This window comes from Onychostoma macrolepis, chromosome 17, assembly GCF_012432095.1.
Source record: "Onychostoma macrolepis isolate SWU-2019 chromosome 17, ASM1243209v1, whole genome shotgun sequence".
Classification (NCBI taxonomy): Eukaryota; Metazoa; Chordata; class Actinopteri; order Cypriniformes; family Cyprinidae; genus Onychostoma; species Onychostoma macrolepis.
This window is the reverse complement of record NC_081171.1, coordinates 13,969,814-13,994,578: the sequence shown is the minus strand read 5'-3', so window position 1 is coordinate 13,994,578 and position 24,765 is coordinate 13,969,814. Positions and strand designations below refer to the sequence as shown.

Below are 24,765 nucleotides of genomic sequence, written 5' to 3'. Positions count from 1 at the left end.
CCGAATTTGTCATAGCTGCCAGCAGTTTATTTAATGAGAGTGCGATGGCATATGGCAAACATGCAGTGTTTTTAGAGTAAATGTCAAACCTGTTCCTTGCACGCACATACACAGGTCCAGTCAGAAATCTACAAAGAGCAACATTTTAACATTCAGTTTCTCAGAAAGATATATGGGCTGAATAGTACGGAGGGAGCATCTCGAGAAAAAATTTTTTTTCCTTGCCGATTCCTTTAAATGCACAAAGCTGAAAAACAACATTTAAAAAAGGTGGCCCTGGTCCAGCTTTCTAATAGCGTGCAAATTATCTCCTGGTCTGAACTGAATCACGGACTGAAAAAAATCTCAACGTTTTCACTTAACCATCCAGTCCATTAATGGATCAGCATAACCAGAGAGGAAAAAGGAAACAAGCTCCTCTGCAACACAATCTTCCTGTTTTTGTTCCCACAGGGCAGCAACTCGCTCACTTCCAACAGCAGAGAGATGGGTCTCAATTAATTTTAATCTCACTTTGTCGCTCTTTGTCCTTGTATGTTGGATTTTGAGTTTTAATTCAATGCTTAATGTTCTCTTTTTTGCTACCTTGAGAAAATGTATTAAGGCCAGAGGTGTCATTACAAGTCAGTGTCATTCTGCTACATTCAGTTCATGAATGTATACAATTTGCACGTTCATTTCTGAAAACCAAAAACAAGATTTATAACTCTTTATCATGAAAAAAATTGGAAAAACATATGGCAACCAGTTTCTTTCATTTAAAACTTTCATCAACATCCAAATCAGAAACTACAAGCTTACTTTCAATGTTGTATCAACATAAAATGCAGTGTTTTACTCTGAGCCTTTAATCAAACTTGGTAGGCTAACTTGGTAAGGCTATAAAGTCATTTGTCTGTCTATACAGTCAGCCTTATTTTGATAGCACCACATCATAAAACAATTCAGCTTCTTTAAATGAGATGCTCCTTTTCTATTTAAACCATTTATTTAAAAGAAAAAAAAATCCCATTTTGCTACTATTCAAATTGTTAAGGACACTTCATGTGAAGTGCAAGTGATGTAGTAAGACACAGATGTTTCCCTTCATGTGTTTCATGCCATGAAATGCAGTTATGACAGTGCAGCACTCTTTATGTTAAGTAATGAATCTAGAGTGAATAAGGCAGATCTATAGAATCTCTTCATGTATCTATAGTTTCTGTTAACGAGGTCTTTCCTTCATAAAAAGGCCACAGGTACTGCAAATTTACATGGTATGTAAGGTGCCATTTTTGCAAACAACTGATGACTAATGTGTGTATGAACTTCATATTTAAGCGCCAGCCTTCTGACATCAACGCAAGTCAATATGCACTTCATTTTAAACTTCGATAAAGGGTCTTTTGAGACTTCGATGCTACACTGCTCTCTGAAACTCTCTGAAAATAAACACTGGAGCTTTCAACACTGTTCAAATGCGTTTAGATAGAAACAAAACAAAAAAAAAGTGTTTCATAACGGTTCACTTTGCAAGCTTAGAAAAAGCATTTTTTTCATATTTTAAATCCTTAATAAAACAAAAGGCTGGTGAACCCACTCTTATTGCTACATAGTGTGGGTGAGAGGAATAGATATGCGTGAGCCACATGCTCACACACCATCAGCCATCAATGCGCCGACAGTATCTGGCACTTCCTGCTTTAACACTTTAACTAAGACAAAAACTGTGAAAAAAGCTTTTCAGCCGCACTGAAAATTATTGATATGTCCTAAAGAGCTGTAATAGGGGGGGGAAGGAGAAATCATGCATTGGATATTTACTCTAAATAAAAGAGAAGGGAAAAAAGGAGTTCATAGCTTGTTTTTTCTCTCTCATGTGATGGAAAATAAACAGTCCCAGTGCAGGGAGCGGAGTGGAGGAGATTATGAGCCATTATTTGACAAGCCGCTTTGCTACATCAGCGTAGGCGATCTCGATCTCCTTGTCGGTGGGACATGTGTTGGTGAACTCCTCGCGCTTGTAAGCATTGTTCAGGTACCTCCAGATGCCCGTCATGTCTTTAGGGATCTCAAAGCCTCTGTACTTCTTTGCCACCACCTGCAAGCCGAAAAAAATTAATTGGAATATCTTCCTGCTCATTTCGTCATTTAAAACTGCACATTATAATCATATTAAAAGATCACTTAAAGCCCAAAATAATATTCTAAAGTTCTCTTTAATCTTCAGCATAGGATGACCTGTATGGCTCTTTACCTTAACGATGTGGAGTTTGGGCAGCAGGTTGCAGTCAGCCAATGTCATCTCTTCACCATCTAGGAACCTGCGTGTGGAGGCCTTCACTTCCTCCATGCTGTTGTGGTCGATCTCGTCCGGCAGAGGAGAGCACAGGTACTCATCCAACTTCTGCAAGGTCTTCAGCAGTCCCCTCTCCAAACCTGTATGTCAAAACCCAATAAAGAGTTAGGTAGAATAAAAAAAATTCAAATAAATTAAAAAACTTGCATTGTGTTAATGTCACAGATACGGGTTTCACATTTGTTTGTGGGTCACAATTTTTTTTTTTTTGCTTATTTATGTAAACACTCCAAAAGAAATCTTAAAAAAAATCACAAATGATCTAGATTCACTTTTTTGGATGGAAAAATATAAATATTTGCATTAATAAAATAATAATAAAGTTGTTCTCCTACATGTAACTTTCCTTGCAGGCAGCTAGCCACTTTAAAGCTTTTGTCTTTTTACAAATCACAAAAACTATACTAATTAATTGGAAAGACAACAATATTTCACAGCAAATTAACCACTTCACTTCATTTACTTAGCATCAATTTTAAATTGTGAAAAATTTTAATCTTGTTTAATAAATAAAAGTCCAACGTACTGTCAACTACACACAGAAGTTAAAAAATGACTTCATCTTGCAGTGTTTTGTCAAAGTGGACTAATTACTATAAAAGAATATCTTTGTACAATATAATATTATACAATAATTTTAAAAGATATAATCATAATCTATTTATTATTAATTAATGTATAATATAAAATATAATTCATAAAATGCTAAGCAATAACTGATTACAGTTAAAAAGAACATAAACTGCCCTCTAGAGGGAGAAAATGCCAAAATGTAATTGCAGTGTTTGGTTGCACTTCTACTAAGCTGCCACATAAGGGCATAATCACGCTCCAGTGAAAGCAGATCCTTACAATTAATTTCATTTAGCTCTAAATTTCAAAAAGAAAAAAGAAAAAGGAACACTTAGGTGTGCAAACTGAAATGCTAAGTCATGTTTTGCTCTCTGTGAGAGGTGGTATATCCTAGCCATTTCTCCTGTACACAGCGCTGTCTGCTAGCCTTGAGACATTGTTGACAGACTCCAGCTGGAATGAAGAGGCTGTTATCACCCACAGTCAACATTTTACTAGGGTGGAGACTCTTGAAGTTAGTTTATGTTCAGGGTCACTGCCAAACTCTTATTGAGCTGAGGAGTCTTTGAGATTGTGTGGCACTGCATCAAGGCAAATTCCTAGCGTATTAATCATTTTGACAACAGTTCTACACCTTCTGATAAGAGTACAGGCACTCTTATTTTCAAAAACTTAGTTTCAGGTAACAGTGTTTACTCTGGAAGTTGATCTAACGATCAAATTGTAACTCTGCCTACAGCACTAAAGCATGTAAATGAGACTGGATCCAAGCCCTGCGTTATCTAAACTAGAGACAACACTGTTTACATACACAACAAGAGACATGGCAACCATAACCAAGTCTAATCTCTCAAACTAGAGCAATAGAAAGTGTTTGTACAATTAAACTAAGCTCATCAAATGTGTGATTATTCCACTGAGCAATATACATTCCGTCTTTTGTTTGGAGGCGAAAGAGTGAAATCTTTCTGGTTACCCTCGTTGGCATCAGGTTTGGAATTCTTGATGAAGGCAGAGAACTTGGCAAATATATCCATCCCTGCAGTGTTGGATTCTGGGTGTCTGGCACCAAGTTTAGAGTACCTGAGTATACAAACACACATATACGTCAAATAAAACCTTTTGATGTGGTATTGACACACGTGACACTTAAATCCACAAACACACTCTTTCACTAACTTTGGAGGGCAGAGGACGTCCTCTAGGAACTCTTCGATCTTGTTGACATCTGTCTTGACCTCTCCATTAAAAGTGATGAAGGGAGGATGGGTTCCTGGGGCCAAATTCTGCAGATCAGCTGGTTTTCTACCAAGAAGAAAAATTTCAATGAGACACTTCAGCTGATCTGAACAAAACTTAACTCTACAAACTGTAGAAATGTTTTATTACTGAGCTATAACAGGATGTCAGCATGGCAGAGCCCAAAGCAATTTAATCAACTGTTTTTCTTTCGAATACAAGGCGATAAGATGCCCTCAGGGGCTGCAAACGCTGGCACAATACAGGGGTTTTCCAGAGCACTCACAGCCCAACACACACCTACTTTGGTTTTTCTAAAACCAGTAGGGTTAATATTAACGCTACCCCTAAAAGATTCTTATACATGAATCGTTTTTTTTCCCAACTGAGGACATTCCTAGATGTCCACAAAGGGAGACTGTGAATCTGAAAACACTTGAGGGTTCAGGAACAGAGGGGGCATATGTCCCATGAGGCCTTGCAGGCAAGAACACTCTGATCTTACCAACTACAACAACAGGAAATGACCTCACACCTCTGGCATAAGCACAAGGAGAACCCTATCCCTTTTGGTGGCATGAAGGAAAGGGTAAGAGAGGAGAAAGTAACAGGCAGGCAAGCAAGAAAGAACGGAAGCAAGAAAGAACGAAAGAAAAAGGAGTTACTGATGACGCAGTAGTCAGTTTCACACAGTATGATTTCTTTTCAGGGTCATAAACTTTGAGCTCAACAAGGTCTTTGTTACAGCCTCATAAAACACTGACTGAAGATCATATGTGGAAAGTCTGAACAGACAGAAGGAGAGAAACAGATTACAGGTGTGGAAGCGCTCTTCAAACATTCATTTAATCTCACACACACACACACACACACACACACACGTGAACGGGTTTAAATATTTGAGCATATACCGTTTCAGTCAGTTTTCAAAAACAAGATCAAAGAATCTTGCAATATTCTAAGACTGTAAAACTTGGTTAATTTAGGATTCACACACGCAGCACAGTGGACACCATATAATAGCAGGTTAAAGTCACAGCTAATATTAGAAGGCTTAACCTCATTTTCAGAAGTTCCAAATATTACCACGGATCATCAGTGGCTCACACCAGAGCATAAAAATATAGTTTCACTGCTGCCTCACAGCCACACGAGCGTCTGAAATTCCTCAGTGAAATACTTGCGTAAACATGCTTACACACACACACACACATCACAGACAACTGCGAAGGAAAATGAATATCAGAGATGGCTGAAAATGAGATTCACCCATACACACACACACACACACACACACACCATGCACACATTACTTTTCTATCTAAACAAAGACAATGCATGTCTCCATGGAAGGTTTTATCAGATTTAAGTCACTTCTGGGGATATTTCTGCCCATAAACCAAGAACGTTCACACACACCTCTTAAGGTCCACAGTGGTGACATTGAAGACCACACCCTTCAGCCACAGGATCATGAAGAGACGCTGAGAAAATGGACAGTTGCCGATACTCTCTCCATCACTTCCCGCCTGAAAGAGAAAGAAAACTGTTAGTCTGACTTGAGAAATCAGTAAAACTGTCATCATTCCAATGAGTTGCTCCACATCAGCTGTGGGAATAGCAGCAAACATTTTGCAAATCGCAGGGTTATTATCGTACAACTCTGTACAGTCACTGATAGAGTCTGTATCAGATTATAGCCAGACAAACAACTAAACCACATCAAGAAATAACTTAAAAGAACCAGCTTCACGTTACTTCCAACATACAAACCAATATTAAGAGCAGAAGGCAAGCTGACCCCTGACTTAAAAACATGTTGGCCATTTCCAGTTTCCATAAATCTGTCATAACCAACTGGACAATGAAAGCTACAACACTGTACACTGAAACGGTGTTCATTTACTGCCAAAGAGCCCATCCAGAGACCCTGAAATTAATACAAATGTACATAAAACAGAGCATATATTTATTCAGTTGGTAACACTTTATTTTAAGGACCAATTCTCTCTACTAACTCGTTGCTTATCAGCATGCAAATTACTAGCATATTGCCTGTTTATTACTATTTATAGAGCACATATTGTTGGCTTATTCTGAATGACCATATTTTAGATTCTTTAACCTACCCCACAGCTAAACTTAACAAACCTTACTAACTTCCAACAAGTAGCAAATTAGGAGTTTATTGTGGGAAAACTTACTTAATAGTGAATGTGTGTTCCCTATTCTAAAGTGTTACCATTCAGTTAGTGAAAATGTACATCAGTGGAGTAGCGAGATAACGGAATTTAGCTAGTTGTGTGATTTTATGCGAGCCTGTCCTATTATGCTTTATGCATTTATTTATTTATTTTTAATTAGGGAAATGGCTTAGTGCCCCTTTAAAACATTCATCTTTCTGTTGGGATAACAAGTGTATGTGTGAACATTTTTTCAAAGACATGAATTCCACAGTGGAGATATCACCGAAGGAGCCCACCCTCCTCCTCCGCATCTCTCGGCTGAATACCAACCTCAGTGTGAACTCCAACACACAACAGACCATCTCTCCATTAGCCCTCCACTAAGCTCCAGAACAAGATGCTTATGACTCAGAGACTAGAGACGTTCATGTGTGCTTCAGCAATTTAGATTCAGCTAATTATGCAATGAGCTGACAGTGAGACTGACCTGACCTGACAGAAACTGGTGTTCTGTACCAAAACCTATCGAGCTGCCCCATAGGGAGCATTTTAAGGAAGTCCTGAAGCAAAAATAGACATCTTTAGGCTACCTCCTTAAATTCCTTGTTTTGGCCAAACTACCATCACATACACTACCATTTAAAGGTTTTGGATTAGTCAAATGTTCACCAAGGCTACATTTTCATCTAAAATACAGTATAAAAGAACTCACCTCATTTTATTTTGAGGAAAAATAAATCTTATATATATATATATATATATATATATATATATGCTTAAGAGAACTGCCTTATTTTTCTCTATGATGCCTCTATTAAAATCATCTGTGAGTCAAACTTCCTGCGCATTTCATGTAAAGTGTTACAAATTTTGAATGAATATTCCTGAGGCAGCTTCCTATTTAGGCAGTACAGTAGGAGGCAGGTTTTAGAACAGAGCTAGGCAGAAAATATCATAAGACAACGATTAGATGAAAATCACCACCATTTATTGAATGAAACCCATTCTGTACCATTTAAGGAAGGCATTACACAATCATAAATGGTCTGTTCTGGATTCTAGCACATTCTCAGAGTTCAATAAACCTCACAGAGCAGCACTGATATCTGAATCAGCTTTTTTCCTCAGCGGTGTATTGTTGTAAGCTCTCGTGTTATCTGGTTTCGCACGCTGAAAAGAATCCAGCAGCCCAATAAAGAACAGAAGACTTTGTTCTAGAGAGAAATCGCACTCTCTCGCTCTCATTCTTTCTCAATCTCTCTCCCATCCAGGCACCCTGCTGGTATCTCTTGTTCATACACTTTTCTCCCTCTCTCTCTCTCTCTCTCTCTCTCTCTCTGTGGTGAGCAAAAGTTTTACTTCTGTTCAGTGCTCACTGTAGCTGGTCGACTCAGGGTTCATTTTCAGTGGCTTCTCTTGTTAAAATGTGCTGGTAAAGAGTGAATGTGTCCCTTTTACATACATTCATTCACACACGTTCTCAAAATAAAACCGGTGTCATTCTGGGAAAGAAAATGGGCATTGTTCAAGGAGGGGAGTAGGAGTCAGAGATTTAATGACTATAGATGATTCAGTGGCTTCCGGTTTCTGCCCAATGAAAGATGTTCACTGTAAGAGGGAATGGGAAGAGTCTGTCTCGTAGGGTTAGGACAGCAGTTTCCATAGAGACACATGGATGTAGTGTCTGTCCTGTAGAGTTCAGTCTATTAGGGCTGACAATAGACCACACAAAACAACCTGTTACACAGAACTCACAGCCAAGAACTGCAACAGTACAGACAAAAGATGAGGGTTATGATGAAGAAAAACCATTAAAATCAAAGCTTCTTCATTTTGTACTACTGTGTGTGACTGAAAACCTCAACAGAAATGAAGAAAAGAAGTTCTGACTGAAATGAAATCTTTTTTTCTCTGCCTAATGCATATACTGTCTACTACGTAGACAAATATAAATTGTCAACTCCTTCAATACTATTTGACAAGCAATACCTCATTAAGTTTGAGAATCTGTAGAGCTGTACTCTACACAAAAGCTACTTTATAAAAACCTAAAATTACGTAAAACAAATAAAAAAAATAGGATTATTATATACACTGTCTCTTATGCTCATCAAGGCTTCATTTAACCAAAAACTGAATTTTTATTATAATTTAAAATAACTGGTTTCTTTTGATACATTTTTAAAATAATTTTTCATGTGACTGCAAAGTTGAATTTTCAGCCATTTACTCCAGTCTTCAGTGTCACGTGATTATTATCAGTGTTGAAAATGAAAGCTGTGCTGCTAAAGTATTTTGTAACATCATAAACATCTTCGCACTGTGGGTTTCCATAATATGTCTGTATAAACACACACACACGTATAAATATATGTAATAAATACACATGCATCAATATTTATTAAAAAAACAAATATCATAAATATACACAGTACACACATATATTGTGCAAACACAAACTTTTTACGATTAACCGATTTGACAGCCCTACTTGTGTGTGTGTATATATACACAAACACACAAAAATACAAACGCATGCATGTATATATTTAAGAATAATATGTCTATATATTTAGATAAAATAAGAATATAAATATAAATTTATACACGTAAATATTTTTGAAATATATACTGTATGTGTGTGTATTTATATATACACAGTACACATACATATATTATGTAAACAAAAACGTTTATTTTGGATGCGATTAATCGTCTGACAGCACTAATATTTAATGATGCTGGATTGTGAGGAAACCCAGAAAATCAAGTCTTATGAAAACTGTAGACTTATCAATAATTGTTCATCAAGCCTGACTGACTTATTTTCTGAATCGTGAATTTTCATAAGAATCATAGGCTCCTTTTGTTTAAAGCTGCAGTCTGTAAGTGTTGCCTCTTTGCCGCCATCTCGGTTTGAAAACCTGGAATTGCAGCTGCTTGCGGAATTATCTTCCTTGCAGGGATGTGCTCCGGCACGGCTCCAGTGTGGATGAATCTAATGTTTTGAGGTGAATGTGTGGCTGTCAGTCACTGCACCAGTGTGAATCCTTGTACTTGGTAATCACAGATTCTAGCCTACGTCTTGGAATATATGACCCAAATAAGAATTTGCACCGTATATTGCCCTCTGAACAAGTAACAAGTCTGCCACATTTGTTCTGACCAACTGAGGAAAAAAGCATTACAATAAATCGCGCCACCAATGGTGATTTAATCTAATGATTGATTAGCTCATATCACATCAAACCGTTCAAATTATTTTATGGTTATACTTTATTCTCAAGTGATTAATGTTAACAACATTAGTATTGTGTGACTATGAGTATAGTGTGTATTAGCATGTAGATTTCAATTTATGAACAGTCTAATCTCTAATTGTCATACCATTCAAATTTCATGATAAGAAATTATTTTAACCCAAAAAGCAAACTATGCTCCCTTCGAACTGGTTGTCTTTAAAATACAAATCTTTTGTAATCCCAGGCTATCTGTAATCAGAAGCACATTTAAAACTGGAATATAATTTAATGTCAGTTTCATATAATCCTTTCTGGTTTACAATCTGCCATCAAAATGATTTTTTGACATTTAATTATTCTAACTGCTGTGAGAAAAGGCTATAAACGATCCACCACCTGCAGGATCCTCACATGCGATTGCCTAGTAACCGGGACAACTTCTTTATGTTTACAAGCGTGACGCAATGACGCAGTGCCATGCTCGAATTTCCTGTGAAAACCTATCCGTACCACTCAAATTAGAAAACATTATTATAAGCTAAGCGTTGTGAACCGGGCTAAAGTAAGGCGATAGTTTTGAACACTGGCTGGTTATGTACTTGCTCAAATATAGATTTTGGATATTTTTTAACCAAAAAAAGTTATGGACTGCAGCTTTAAAAACAAAACCATTCAAATTTTAAGGAAGTCAAATAAATGTATAAAGCAGCTACAAATAGAGTTCAGTATCGGTATAATTAGTTTTCTTGCTGCAGTAATAGCCTGCAAGTCACTACAGCTGTGGATTCCCTAGGGTGTTTCTACTCATCTGCTCCATTCATCACAACAGAGGGCAACCTGCCTCTCCTCACACAAACAGGTTTAATAATAAGAGAGAAAAACTCTCAAATAAAACGTCAGCCATTCAAGTCCCTGCAGAATTTAATTTAAATGAATCTGGATTTAATTATTCACTGGTTCTAAACCAACTCCAAGTACTTTTGAATCAAATTTTATAAAAGAAGCTTAATTACTGATTACAACACATCTTCATATATACCGAAGCAACAAGACAAGATAAAAAGCAACAGCAGGTGGGCTTTCACAAACTAGAGAGGATTCTCTCCTGTTTACATGTTAAGCCCCCTCCTGTCTTCATTTCTCCCTTTTTGTTTTTCCTACTCCTCCTCTTCTCTCTCACCTCCCCCTCTGTAAGGCCTCAGAGGATGGTGGGGAGGGGAACAGAATATATTCCAGAAATGTCTGGCATGGGGTGTTGAGTGAGGGTTTCGTTTCGTTTTGCGACGTCGACTGAGGGCAAGCATTTCCTCTCAGACAGCTGCACACACGTCCAGGCTTACATTCAAACCCATTTCATCTGACTAAAATAACTCAGCTACATAACACACCACTCACAGCTCAAGATACTGGAACGTCTGTGCTGCATGCTTTTATCAGCCAATTTTGAACAGAACTGATGTTGTCCCCTTAAAATCGGAAGGGTCCAAATGACCTTTGAAAGATGCCCACAGTCAACAATGAACAGCAGCAGTGTGTTTGTATGTCTGTTTTTCATAGATGTTGCCCTCTATACACATCTCTCTATTCAGAGAGGTCTCACTCTCTCAGATCCATATGGATGACTCTCCAAAAACAAACAGAGCCCTTTTGTTCAACACCTCTTAAAAACACATTGGGTGCATCCAAAAGAAAAGAGGGGAAAAAACAGATGGCAGTCTAAGGAAGTGAAAGACAGGCTGCATACCTTATATGGCAACACCGAAACCTTGAGCAAAAACAGAAAGCTTACTCATATTCCAAAAGAATTACCAACCAAAGACTGACTTAAACTTCAGCAGAAAATGCAGAAAGAGATGAAAAGTTTGGTTCATTTCCAAAAAGTTTTTAAACAGACTGATTCTGTGAACACTGAATGTTTTAAACGATGTTAGTGTCAAAAGTTCCTGCATATCAATTTTTTTCCTGATTAAACAATTAAAATCAATTGTTAAATCAATTTACACATGTAAAATAAATTAGTAATATGTGCATAGACACTATCACTCAAATGTTTGGGGTTGCTAAGTTTTTTGTTTTGTTTTTGGAAATAAAAAAAGATGTTAACCACAGATGCATTTATTAACAAAAAAAAAAAAGCCACAGTAAAACCGTAATATTGCGAAATATTTATTAAAATGTAAACTAGCTGTTTTCTATTTTAACATTTTAAAATGTAGTTTATTCTGTGATGGCAAAGCTGAATTTTTATCACCACTACTCCAATCTTCAGTGTCACATGATCCTTCAAAAATCATTCTAATATGCTGACTTGGTAACATTTATTGTTATTAAATGTTCAAAACATCTGTGCTGCTTAATATCTGTACGATACATTTTTTCTGGATTTATCAATTGATGACTTGAAAGTTCACAAGAACAGCATTTATTCGAAATAGATGTACGAGCCACTTAATAAATTGAATGCATCTTATTTTTTCCAGAGAAAAATAATGTCTTTTTTAAAGTTTTGAATGATAGTGTGTACTAATATACAAAAATATAGTTATACTAGCCTTTTTTCAATCCCTATTTTCAGAGCAAACACATTTAATCAGGGTTTGTCTTGAGTATCATCAAGGTTTACAGAAAAATGCGACGTGGATGCGACATGTTTTTAATATACTCTGTGACACTGTCAGGGACAGACGAAGGATTTGAACTCCCAAAGGAGAAGCACACACAGCTACAGCTGTCCAGTGGAGACAGTGAGTCATGGTGCAGTAGCTGCTGAGCATGTCACCGTCTCCATCTGATCTGCAGCCTCTGTGAGTGATCTCATCTCTTCCAGCAAAGCTCTGAAGACGTCACAGAGGGCAACTCGATCTGAATGCATGAAGGTGGAGTCTCTCACACACTCTCACACACACACACCTCAACACAATCAGACACACATTCTCATGGCACAGCACCCACTCCAGCTCTCTCTTTCAGCCCTGCCTTGTTAGGCCACACTGTGAGATTCCCACAGGACAGAGATGTGTGCGCATGCATGTGTGTGTCTGGAGGTGGGGCCGAGGGGAAGTGCCCAGCAGACTAAATTTAGAACTCTAAACAGCCAAACTCTTCACAATCACAATGTGCTCATTCTCTAGCCCCAGGGCACGATCTTACCACGATGTTACCTTATATGGAAGGAGGGAAAAAGAGGGAAGGAGAAAGAGAGAGAATAAGACATACAGAGAAAAAAAAAAAGGGTATTCCACTCGAAAGAAACATTAATTTTCCAAATGACGTTTACATCAGACAATCTATGATTTCAGGATTTCAAGACCCAATTGAGGCCCCTTTAAGATGCAAGGTGGGAATGCCTAGAGACGGTCAAGCTCTCTGCTGGTGAACTTTCTATTCAAAGAACCCTGAAAAAAGTATCAATGTTTTCGCAAAAATATTAAGCAGCACTTTCAACATACAGTATCTCTCAGAAGTGAGTACACCCCTCACATTTTGGTAAATATTTTATTATATCTTTTCATGTGACAACACTGAAGAAATGACACTTTGCTACAATGTAAAGTAGTGAGTGTACAGCTTGTATAACAGTGTAAATTTGCTGTCCCCTCAAAACAATTCAACACACAGCCATTAATGTCTAAACCGCTGGCCACAAAAGTGAGTACACCCCTAAGTGAGAATGTCCGAATTGGGCCAAAAGTGTCAATATTTTGTGTGGCCACCATTATTTTCCAGCACTGCCTTAACCCTCTTGGGCATGGAGTTCACCAGAGCTTCACAGGTTGCCACTGGAGTCCTCTTCAACTCCTCCATGACGACATCATGGAGCTGAAGGATGTTCGAGACCTTGCGCTCCTTCCACCTTCCGTTTGAGGGTGCCCCACAGATGCTCAATAGGGTTTAGGTCCATCTGCCTCAGCAAGGCAGTGGTTGTCTTGGAGGTGTGTTGGGGGTCGTTATCATGTTGGAATACTGCTCTGTTGATCATGCTCTGCTTCAGTATGTCACAGTACATGTTGGCATTCATGGTTCCCTCAATGAACTGTAGCTCCCCAGTGCCGGCAGCACTCATGCAGCCCCAGACACTCTCACCACCATGCTTGATTGTAGGCAAGACACACTTATCTTTGTACTCCTCACCTGGTTGCCGCCACACACGCTTGACACCATCTGAACCAAAAAATTTATCTTGGTCTCATCAGACCACAGGACATGGTTCCAGTAATCCATGTCCTTAGTCTGCTTGTCTTCAGCAAACTGTTTGCGGGCTTTCTTGTGCATCATCTTTAGAAGAGGCTTCCTTCTGGGACGACAGCCATGCAGACCAATTTGATGCAGTATGTGGCGTATGGTCTGAGCACTGACAGGCTGACCCCCCCTTCAACCTCTGCAGCAATGCTGGCAGCACTCATACGTCTATTTCCCAAACACAACCTCTGGATATGACGCCGAGCACATGCACTCAATTTCTTTGGTTGACCATGGCAAGGCCTGTTCTGAGTGGAACCTGTCCTGTTAAACCGCTGTATCGTCTTGGCCACCGTGCTGCTGCTCAGTTTCAGGGGTCTTGGCAATCTTCTTATAGCCTATGCCATCTTTATGTAGAGCAACAATTCTTTTTTTCAGATTCTCAGAGAGTTCTTTGCCATGAGGTGCCATGTTGAACTTCCAGTGACCAGTACGAGAGAGTGAGAGCGATAACACCAAATTTAACACACCTGATCCCCATTCACACCTGAGACCTTGTAACACTAACGAGTCACATGACACCAGGGGGAGAAAATGGCTAATTGGGCCCAATTTAGACATTTTCACTTAGGGGTCTACTCACTTTTGTGGCCAGCGGTTTAGACATTAATGGCTGTGTGTTGAATTGATTTGAGGGGACAGCTAATTTACACTGTTATACAAGCTGTACACTCACTACTTTACATTGTAGCAAAGTGTCATTTCTTCAGTGTTGTCACATGAAAAAATATAATAAAATATTTACAAAAAATGTGAGGGGTGTACTCACTTCTGAGAGTGTAGATAATAATGTTTCCCATGTACCAAATCTGCATATTAGAATGACTTCTGAAAGACTATGCGACACTGCAAGGTTATTATAGTTTAGAATTTTTACATTTGCTATAAAATTCAGTTTAGTTTTTATTTGTTTAGTTTAATTAATATTTTTGTTAGTTTTAGTTTAGTTTTTATTTTGTGAACATTATTATTTATAGTTTAGTTTCAGTTTTCATCAAAGTTTAGCAGAATCAACGGATCAATTCCAGAGCGAAGGCCAAAGAAAGACATGGGCATAATTTAACATCTAGCGACACAAAATTAACGCATACTGAGATTGATTAGACAGTAAAATTATACAAATATACACCAAAGGAAGCGGTCAAGCCTTTTTACTAAATAAACCTACACAAGTTGCGCTTAATGTCATATGGTGTTGAGATATTTAAAATAAATGCATCTTAATTTGGTTATATGTCTTTTTTCTTGTTTAACCATAATCATGATTAGAGGTCGACCGATTCATCGGTTTTGCCAATTAATCGGCACCGATAATTGATTGCCACAACTATCGGTTATCGGCAAAAATCCATGCTGATAGTTTTCCGGTTTGCAACCGTTGCTGGAGTGGCTGAGAAGGGTCCGCTGGCATTATACAGTACGAGAGCGGCCTCTAGAGGTGGAAATCACTGACAGCACGTGTTGTTTATTTTGACACGTGACACTGCGCGCTGCACAGAGCGGGAAACTCCAGACGTGCATTTAAATACAGCCGACAGAAAAGCCTGCCACGGAACAGAGCGCCATTCACATAGTTTTCTATTAAATTACATTATATTCTCCCAAATTGTTGTGAACGTACATAATGACTTCACCCTAGGCTATAAATGATGTATTGTGCATTTTTCAGCAAAACGTTTGTCTTCCTGTGGCTCTAATAAAGTCTGTATGCTTCATATAGAGAGCTGTAATACAGATCGTGCGTTCTCTTTCCTCTTGCTCTGTTTTTTTAAACACCGAACTTCAAACTCATTTATGCCACATTGTTCATTCTTGAAGCAAACTTATGTCCGTTTGGTGATTTAAATAAATTGTTTTAGACCGCCACTTGAACGCAAAGCGTCTGGTGTGTGTGTGTTTGTGATTCCTCTGAGTTCTCCTAGACGCAGCGCTGCGCTTTTGCCCAATGTGACAATGTTTTTTGTTTTTTTTGATTAGATAATCATCACGTAAACACATACAATATCCATATGCATTTACTTTTAATGCTATGGCCTTGTGTAGATATTTAAAGATGGCCATCTTTAAGCATGACTGTTGAAATTAAATGGTAACACTTCTCAATAAGAGTCCATTCGTAGCATTAATGAAAACTGTAGAAGTATTGTTCCTTGTTAGTGTTTTCATTTCAACATTCACTATTAGCTACTAGCACTAATAGGCTACATTTTTAAATTTTAAAGTTTCTTCTTTTAACATTAGCAAACTATGAAATAACTTTAATGATCAATATAGTAAATAATATTATTTTTATTCATTTATTGAACCATACTTTGTACTGTTGTTGCTTTTTTTTTTTTTAAATAGTAAAGCACTAGCTCTCTTTCAGTATCCATTTTGAAAACTATCGGTTGATTAATCGGTATCGGCCAGTGTGGTCCAACCTAGCTATCGGTATCGGTAAAATCCACTATCGGTCGACCTCTAATCATGATATTATAAGCGTTGTGTCTTGCTCACTTTTCTGTGAACAGCCGCGCAGAAGTCATAACTGGGACTAATGAAATTCAATAATAACGGCAATCGCATTTAACAATAAAGGCTCATATTTGAGTATGTTCTTTCCTTTATTTATGAAGAATTACAAGCGTGTGTATGATGTGATTTAGCCTATGCTTATTTGTTCGAAAGTTTGGCAGAGTGATCACAAGATTCTAGGCCAAGTTTTGTATTGTTTACAGAAAGGATGCGCGCTCATCTTTTTTTCGGTTAATTACCACGTCGCGCTGCGTGTCTGCTTTTCTTCAAAGCACCAACTTAGAAAGCCTAATATTGGTTTGATTGCTTGTGTTACATGAGAAAATAAATAATTTTGCCTACCTGATAGATTAATGCAGGTGCGGTTCGGGTCGCGACTCATGGTCTGTGTCAAAAAATTCTGGTCTGGAACAGAAATAAATAAGTGCTGCTGTGGGATAACGGATCGGGAGTTCTGTTAAGTACTGCTGGTGCATGTTTACCAAACAGGACCCGTGCAGGACTCTGTTTTAAACTGCTTTGCGTCTCTCCGTCTGATAACCCCATGTGCGTGATTCGCCATTGACAGGTATTTCCCTAAACTGTCACACAGCTTATTTGTCCGCCAAGGTAATGATTACGAAAACGATTATTTATTTTTGTTAATTATTATTTTATTTCAGTTAGTTTTTCAATAACTGTTGTTAGTTTCGTTTCATTTTAATTTTTCAAATATTTTGACATTTTTATTTTATTTCATCAATAGTTTTAGTCTTCATTTACGAAAATAACCTTGCAACACTGAAGGCTATGCCATGATTTATTTTTACATTTGATTATTCAATTTCTGCATTTTTTCTTACTATAAATAAAGCTATTGTACCTAAAAACTTTCATTTGCATTTGTACTTTAATTTTTGTAACTATAAAGTATTATATATAAAGTATTATATATATATATATGTGTGTGTGTGTGTGTGTGTGTGTGTGTGTGTGTGTGTGTGTGTGTGTGTGTGTGTGTGTGTGTGTGTGTGTGTGTGTGTGTGTGTGTGTCTGTGTCTGTAGCGTGAAAATTTTGGTTGTGTTGCCCACCCCTTGTGAGAAAATCACTTACTAAATCTATGCAAATATATATCCAGCTTTCAACTCTCAAGATTGTCTGTGGTAATCAAAAGACATCTTTAATTTTTTATTGCACTTGAAACATGTCTTTAAAACATGAGAGCTAAAAGTACTACACTTCAATAACATTTGAAAATACTATTATAATAAGGAAAGCAATTTAACAAGCAAAAGAAGGGAAGATATGTAGACATTAAAATAAATTGTTGGCATTTGAATTCTGCATGTTTCCAGATTCCATGCAGACCTCTTAAGTTTGTGCAAACATTCCCAGAACATTCCTCCTAACACAAAAGCAGACTCCAGACTGATGACTCACGGCCACGCTTCCAGCATGTCATTGGTCAACGCTCGCACACTCACATCAATGGACACATGCAGAGTCTCACCTGACCTACACCACTGGTTACACAATGTTGCACCAGCTGAATAAACAAGTGTTTTTCAAACGAACAAAAAACACGCAGGTCGCTTTGTTCCGGAGACGAGAGCCAATCAGCTGTGAGATCTGACAAGACTAAACATGCAGATCAAAAGCAGAATCTAGACAAACCCAGACGAGCATATAGGTTAAGATGGCCACAGTAAAATAACTCCTGCTAGAAGAACCTGGTCAAATTTGCCTAAATTTAACTTTTAAAATGAAATTCAAATGCTGGCTATGCTACAGATGTCATTGTACAGTGACATTCAATGTTGTGATGGCAATGGCCCTTCCACACAATCCTGTTTAAGACCTGTGACGGAATCAAGACAGCACTGACACAGCTCCATATGCTCCTGAAATCACAATCATTGGCACATGGCTGCAAAAGGCCGTCACATACAAACAAACTAAACTCATAAGAGATTGCGAGTGTGCGTGTGTGAGGCAAAACAAGAAAAAAAATATATAATGAATAAAACACCCATATGTGCAATAATCAATCATCGTGTGTAATGATCTAATGATCTATAATATCCATTTCATTTCTCAAATAATATAGCTGACTATTTACGGAAGATGCAACTTATGATTAATCCAGTTGAAAATAAACCAGCAATTACAGTCACTTCATTTTTGCTTTTTCTGCATCCTGCCCGAAAGCTAAACTCCCTCCACATCCACATCTCTGCATCATGCTATGCATAAATAATACCAAACAAATGTATTCAGTCATGCAGAATCACGTTACACCATGTGCAGGCACACAGGTGTGCGGTTTTGTAAATAAGATTAACCCCACAACATCTAAAAATAATTTGCTATCTTAACCTTCCAAATAAATACTGAACGATAAATATTTAAAAGGGGGTCATAATGTAAATGTTTTAGTGGATGAATCATAAAACCAAATTCTAGGGCTGCAGCGTCAATTGATATTGACTGTAATTTTACAGATGTAAAATAAAAGATCATTAATAAATACAATTTTTTTTATAGTGAAATATTGCAATGTTTCATTTTGTATTCATTTTTGTTTGGTAATAATAATAATAGCAATTATTGTTATTATTATATAGCCATATATATATATATATATATATATATATATATTTTTTTTTTTTTTTTTTTAATTAAGAAAATTTTGGCCAAATTGTGCAGCCTTACCGATTTGCTTTCCTGATATCATATAAACTCTTCAATATTTACATCAATGTATGAATATTTTACATGATTAAATAATTGATATTTCATTTATAAAAATCACAAAGATTCTCATTTAATTTGAGTTGAGATTTTGCATCAATTATCTGACACAAACCTCGTAGCGCAGCAGACAGAATGGGTGACTCAAAGGAAGAGTGCCTGACATAAACTTTTCATTGGTTTGGAAATAAAAGACATGCCCACACACAAAAACCAATACAAGAGGACACAATAGAGCTTCAAACAAAAGAATGAAACTTCAACCTGATGGCTCACTATATTGAGACGACTGCAATGCTTTCTGGTCAGATATGAGCCTTCTGTGAACATGACTGGCTGAAAGATGAAGAGAGAGAGAGAAGGAGGGGGTGAAAGAGTTCGAGCATGTCTTTTGTCCTTCAGGCTGTTCAGTAAGGACAGATCTCATGCAGTGAAGGCATTCGACTTTGGTGGGACTCCAGAGGCCAAGAATGTGTCCATGTCTGTCTGTTCTAATAATCCTGTATCACTGTGTGAACATGTAAGAGCACAAACTTTCTCCAATCTGTAAACAAACACGCTGCCTTTTTCTCACAAATCATTTGATGCATTTAAATGTCTGTGTTTATATAAGATCCCATCTTGGCAGCTGATAAAAGACTGAATTGCATATTTAACACTCTGGAATTGGACTGTAAAAAAAAACCGGACCGCTAGTTTGGGATAAAAAAAGGGAAGCTGTGAGAGATGAAAGGACACTCTGAGCTGTGCCATAATCCTTCTCAAACGCAAAACCTCCTCTCGAGGTTTTGACAGACACGTTGCTGTTTACTGCACAATAGGTCTGAGCCTAACTCCACATGAATATCAAAAAAGATAAAACTAAACATTTCACAAGTCAGCATATCCTGTTTTATTGTCAAAACAGCAAACAGTTCCTTCAAAAATACATGCAAAGCTAAAAACATAAGGCCAAACTATGGCCTTGAATTCATAAGCAGTGATTAAACTATAACTCTGCAGTGAACAATCACTAACATCAGCTTAAGCAAAAATCAAACACAGACAAAACACTGAAGTCATCTGACTCTGCATGCGGCATAAACAATAATTAATCTAAAAGAGCCAATCAAAGCAGAGCAAGGGTTACTGTGGTTGCATCATCAGCACCTGGACTGTGTAAAGCACCTGAGTGCCAGTGTCCTTCTCCAGAGTAAACATTACCACTGTCACATGGTGATCTTGCTCTCTTTGCAGAGCTAGTTTTGACCTCGTATGCACATGGAGGTAGAGGATTGGGTAGATCATGATTGATCTATGCATTTAAAGAAAATGTAAATGATACTTGCCATTACAAAACTCACACTGCTTGCACCACAATGCTAGCGTGTTATGGGAGGTTACTAAGTTGTTTGGAGTAGTTTTAGCACATTGTTATCCAGTTGCTGGGTGGTTGCTTACTTGGACAAGTCTCTACAAAAGTCTGGTCCCAAAACTATGAATCTGTCCCACCTTTAAAGGATCTTCTTGACCATTTTATAGTCTTCCAAGTGAAAATTATAAATCGTCAAGTTGCATGATCTGAGAGGCCTGTAGCTTAAATGCTGAAGAACAAGTAACATAACATTTAACACCTTGTTTTAATCAACAAACGCATGTATGAGTAATAGTAATAACAATATTTGCTTTTGTAAGCCCTTTTAAATTAGGGATGCACATATAATACAATTCAAGAATACAGATAAGAAAATAATTAATTGTTCATTATTTTAATTACGGCAGATAAACCAAAAAATCTTTTAAAAACATAATTATTTTAAATGTACATGCACAATTAAAGGAGTAGTTCACTTCCAGAATGAAAATTTGCTGATAATTTACTCACCCCCACGTCATCCAAGATATTCATGTCTTTCTTTCTTCAGTCAAAAAGAAATTAAGGTTTTTGAGGAAAACATTCCAGGACCTCAATGGTGGCCAATGGGTTGAAGGTCCAAATTGTAGTTTCAATGCAGCTTCAAAGGGCTCACGATCCCAGCCGAAGAATAAGGGTCTTATCTAGTGAAACGATCAGTCATTTTCTAAAGAAAAATTTAATTTATATATGGAATATTTTATATGGGATCGTGTAGAGCCCTTTGAAGCTGTTGGCTACCATTGAAGTCTACTATATGTAGAAAAGTCCCGGAATGTTTCCTCAAAACTTAATTTCTTTGCTACTGAAGAAAGAAAGGCATGAACATCTTGGATGACGTGGGGGTGAGCAAAATAATTATCAGGAAATTTTCATTCTGGAAGTGAACTACCCCTTTAAATATCCAATACTAAATATACAATAATAAAATCTCAAATTTACCACACTTTTAGATGTTTCTGTGAAAAACCTAAATAAGCCTAACATCCGATAACTATGAGAACTGCAAATCCTTGCTCTGTCCAAGGCTTCATTACTGCTGCATCATACTCCAGAGAAGTCACATCAATTTAAGAGACGCTGATCCCATTAAAGCTCTGAGGCTGATCTCTCAATCTCAAACCCATTAGAGCACACTGAGGATAAATAGCCAAGTTAGCCAACTAAGAGAAACACAAAGGCTTCAAAACCAGCAAGCACTGATCAGATTCAGCCCCACAAGAAATGTGTTCGGACCCTTTTTGAAATGCACTGTACATCAACACACGCTGCAAAGTGCTTTTACTACGATCAAAGCAAAAATCTGAACATCCACGTGGTGAAGACAGCCAGCAGGTGCGGCTGTACAGAGGGAGGGAGGAAGGGAGATGACTGCATTATCAGCCGCCAGCAGGGGCAAGGTTTGCCTGGTTTCTATGGCAACAAAGGGGCTGGTCCTACTGTGATGTTGTGCAGAAAGAAAAGGTGGAACAAAGATGCATTACATACATGCTGTTAATTATGAATGAGAGAGACATAAAACGACAGAAAGGGAGAGAGAGAGGTCAACATTATCTTTCTGCTGCAGCATGTGTGCACTTTCAAACATAAAATGAAATTCTCTTTACCCAGGTGCCATAGAAACAAAACGCACACAGCGTAAGTGTCACTGCAGCACGTCTGATATCAGCAGACTCTGAAAGAGAGTGACCTGCGGTCTCTCTTCATGGCGTTCCACATCAAAGCCACAACAGCAGGACAATTGTTTTACTGCTCATGCACTAATTTTTGATGATGATTCCCTATGTAATGATCAGGCAACACTGCTGTGTGGTCAAGCAAAATCTAAAAATATGACACCAGCAATAAAATCATTTCCAGACTATCCCATTCATAAAAACCGCATCACATGAGATCAGTATCACTGAGGATTACAGCATGTTACCGCACAAATATCAAACACTTCACACAGTGTGACATCACAGCAAGACACTACAAAATACTTTTAAAAATGGCAATAGGATGGAAACTTCATTGTAAAGACCCCGTGAAATAAAAATTGGAGTTTTGTGCATTAGCTAGAAGCCATGAGTACATAAACATTGACAAATTTTACTCAAATACTCTCTAAAGTGAGCATATCCTTATATATTTGTTACAAATATACATTTTTTTAAACATATATACACATGTGTGTGTGTGTGTGTCACACACAAACAATATCACACACACAAACACCTTTATTAAAAAAATAATTTAAATAAGAAATTTTTTTTTTACTTAAAAAGAATTAAACACTATGCATTTAAAAAGAGATCATTAAAAATGTCAATATAATAACATTTTTAGAAATATTTTTTTTAAAAGGAAATTATTTTCGATATGTCCCACCCAAAGCTAAAATACAGTACAGTAAAAGTAAAAAATACAGGAAAATAAATGCGATACAGTAAAGAAAACTGCACTCCTCAGATTTCCTGGGGTCTTTAACAATCCAGCTGTCAGAAACCAAAGCCTGAACCTAAAATATGAGTCTCTTCTAATGTTTTGTAGGGTCACTTCACAACTTCCAAAAAGAGCTGACCTATACATGTGCCTTCTAACGTGACAAACTGCTGTAATGTTCATTGAATTATTAATTACAGTCCATTTAATACAGCGGGGGAATCCTTTAATTAAAGCCTCGGGAATCATATACGCCTGGTCAGCGTTTTCACGTCTGAGATCCAAAGTCCTCTGAGCTTTAATGCACTAGTAGTTTAGTAACCATGCGGGTTAGAGAGGAGAGTATGTTGCACGCTTCCAAACAGATCTCAGTCTCCAAACATCCACTGCTGGGAGCCCCCTCCTCTTTCTGTAACTCCCTCCCCTCCTCCACTTCCCTTCTCACCCTCCTTTCAGTCTTTCAGGAGTTTTCCCGCTCTGCCGGGCAGAAGGCCTTTGGAGGGAGAGAAAAGAAGAGGACAGCAGGCTTCCAGCAGTGGAGAGGAATTTGAATAATTCCAGTTTGATTACTCAAAGATCCAAGGGAGGACCAGATTCCTTCGCTTCAGTTTATATTGGAAATGACGAAGAGTTTAGTCTCAAGAAGCAAACCAACGAGAAATAGATCATAACACCATCTCTGGTTACAATAAACATAGACTGATTCCGTGTGGAGTTAAAATATGAAACTCTGTTATGAAGGCAAAACAATGCTGCAGTAGATAAAGAAACAAAAGAAGGGTTCCTCCATTCAAATTGTATTAAATACAATGTCATTTCTCAACAGACATAACTCTGGCAGAGCACATTTGAGCTCTTTTGGCTCTGTTTAATGCAAGTGTGGGTTACTCTGTATCCTGGACCGGACGGATTTCCTGCAGTCGGGATTGGGAACTGCAGATGTACATTGTTGTCGGTTCCCCATGCAAACCCGCGTGCTTTGTGCATTTGGCTGAGAGAGTAAACTCGTATCCCTTTATTTGTGTTACATATAATCATAAGCACATAGACAGATATTGGGTGATATTGAGCAAACGCCTCCACCCATCTGACATTCACATGGACATAGTGTCATCATTCACTCTTACTGTAAAACACAATGGCTGAATCGTATCTCTGACATTGTCTTAGACATATTAAGGTGGTCGCTTTGACTGTGAATGGTTTACTTATCAAGAGAAAACAGATTTATGACTCAAATTACAACAGGAGCCTGTAGTTTGGGAGGTGTAACGTTAGTGTGAACGTTTAGGACTGACAGACTCGGTCACCATTCACTTCCATTTAACATATATTGAAAGGTGACAAGAGTGTATCGTTCTCTCTCAAATATCGTGTTCACACAAACGAACGTTATTCGCAGAGGTTTGTATGAGTATATGATGACAAAATGTTCATTTTTGGGTGCGCGCTCTCTTTAATTTTTAACTTCAATGATTGGAGTTTTTGGTCAGGCTCTTACCTTCACAAAAAGCTCGATGACGGGTTCGTTATCCCCCTTTACACCGTTCTGAGGTACCGAGAGAGACATCCCCAACTTTTGCCTTTAGACTCGTTCGCAACAACAAACCTCGATTTCTTCACCTTGGCACAAAAAGTTTTCCTTTCACGCCTCCCTCTTTCTCGAACCGAGTTTCTCGAGCACAAATATCACTCTGCGGTTTTTCCAAGCGCAACCGAAATGCAGAGAGTCCGTTAAAATTAAAATTAAAAAAGCCCTTTTCTTTCCACGAGGTCCCGCTGCCTAGAAACACATCACTGAAAAACCCCGACCGAGTCCGCTATGTCTCCTCCTCTGCTGCGCTCTCAGGATGGCGACGGAAAGGGAGAAAGCAACTGGAGTA

General features: G+C 37.9%; 1 protein-coding gene across 1 annotated transcript; it reads right to left on the bottom strand.

Annotated features, from left to right (window-relative positions):
• Positions 1-738: 738 nt before the first annotated feature.
• clic4 (chloride intracellular channel 4) lies at positions 739-24,765 on the bottom strand. Its single transcript, XM_058748991.1, has 6 exons — positions 24,384-24,765; positions 5,570-5,679; positions 4,091-4,216; positions 3,888-3,994; positions 2,237-2,418; positions 739-2,080 (listed from the first exon to the last, which is right to left on the bottom strand). Exons 1-6 carry the CDS (start codon positions 24,450-24,452, stop codon positions 1,916-1,918), a joined length of 759 nt encoding a protein of 252 aa, XP_058604974.1. The 5' UTR covers positions 24,453-24,765; the 3' UTR covers positions 739-1,915.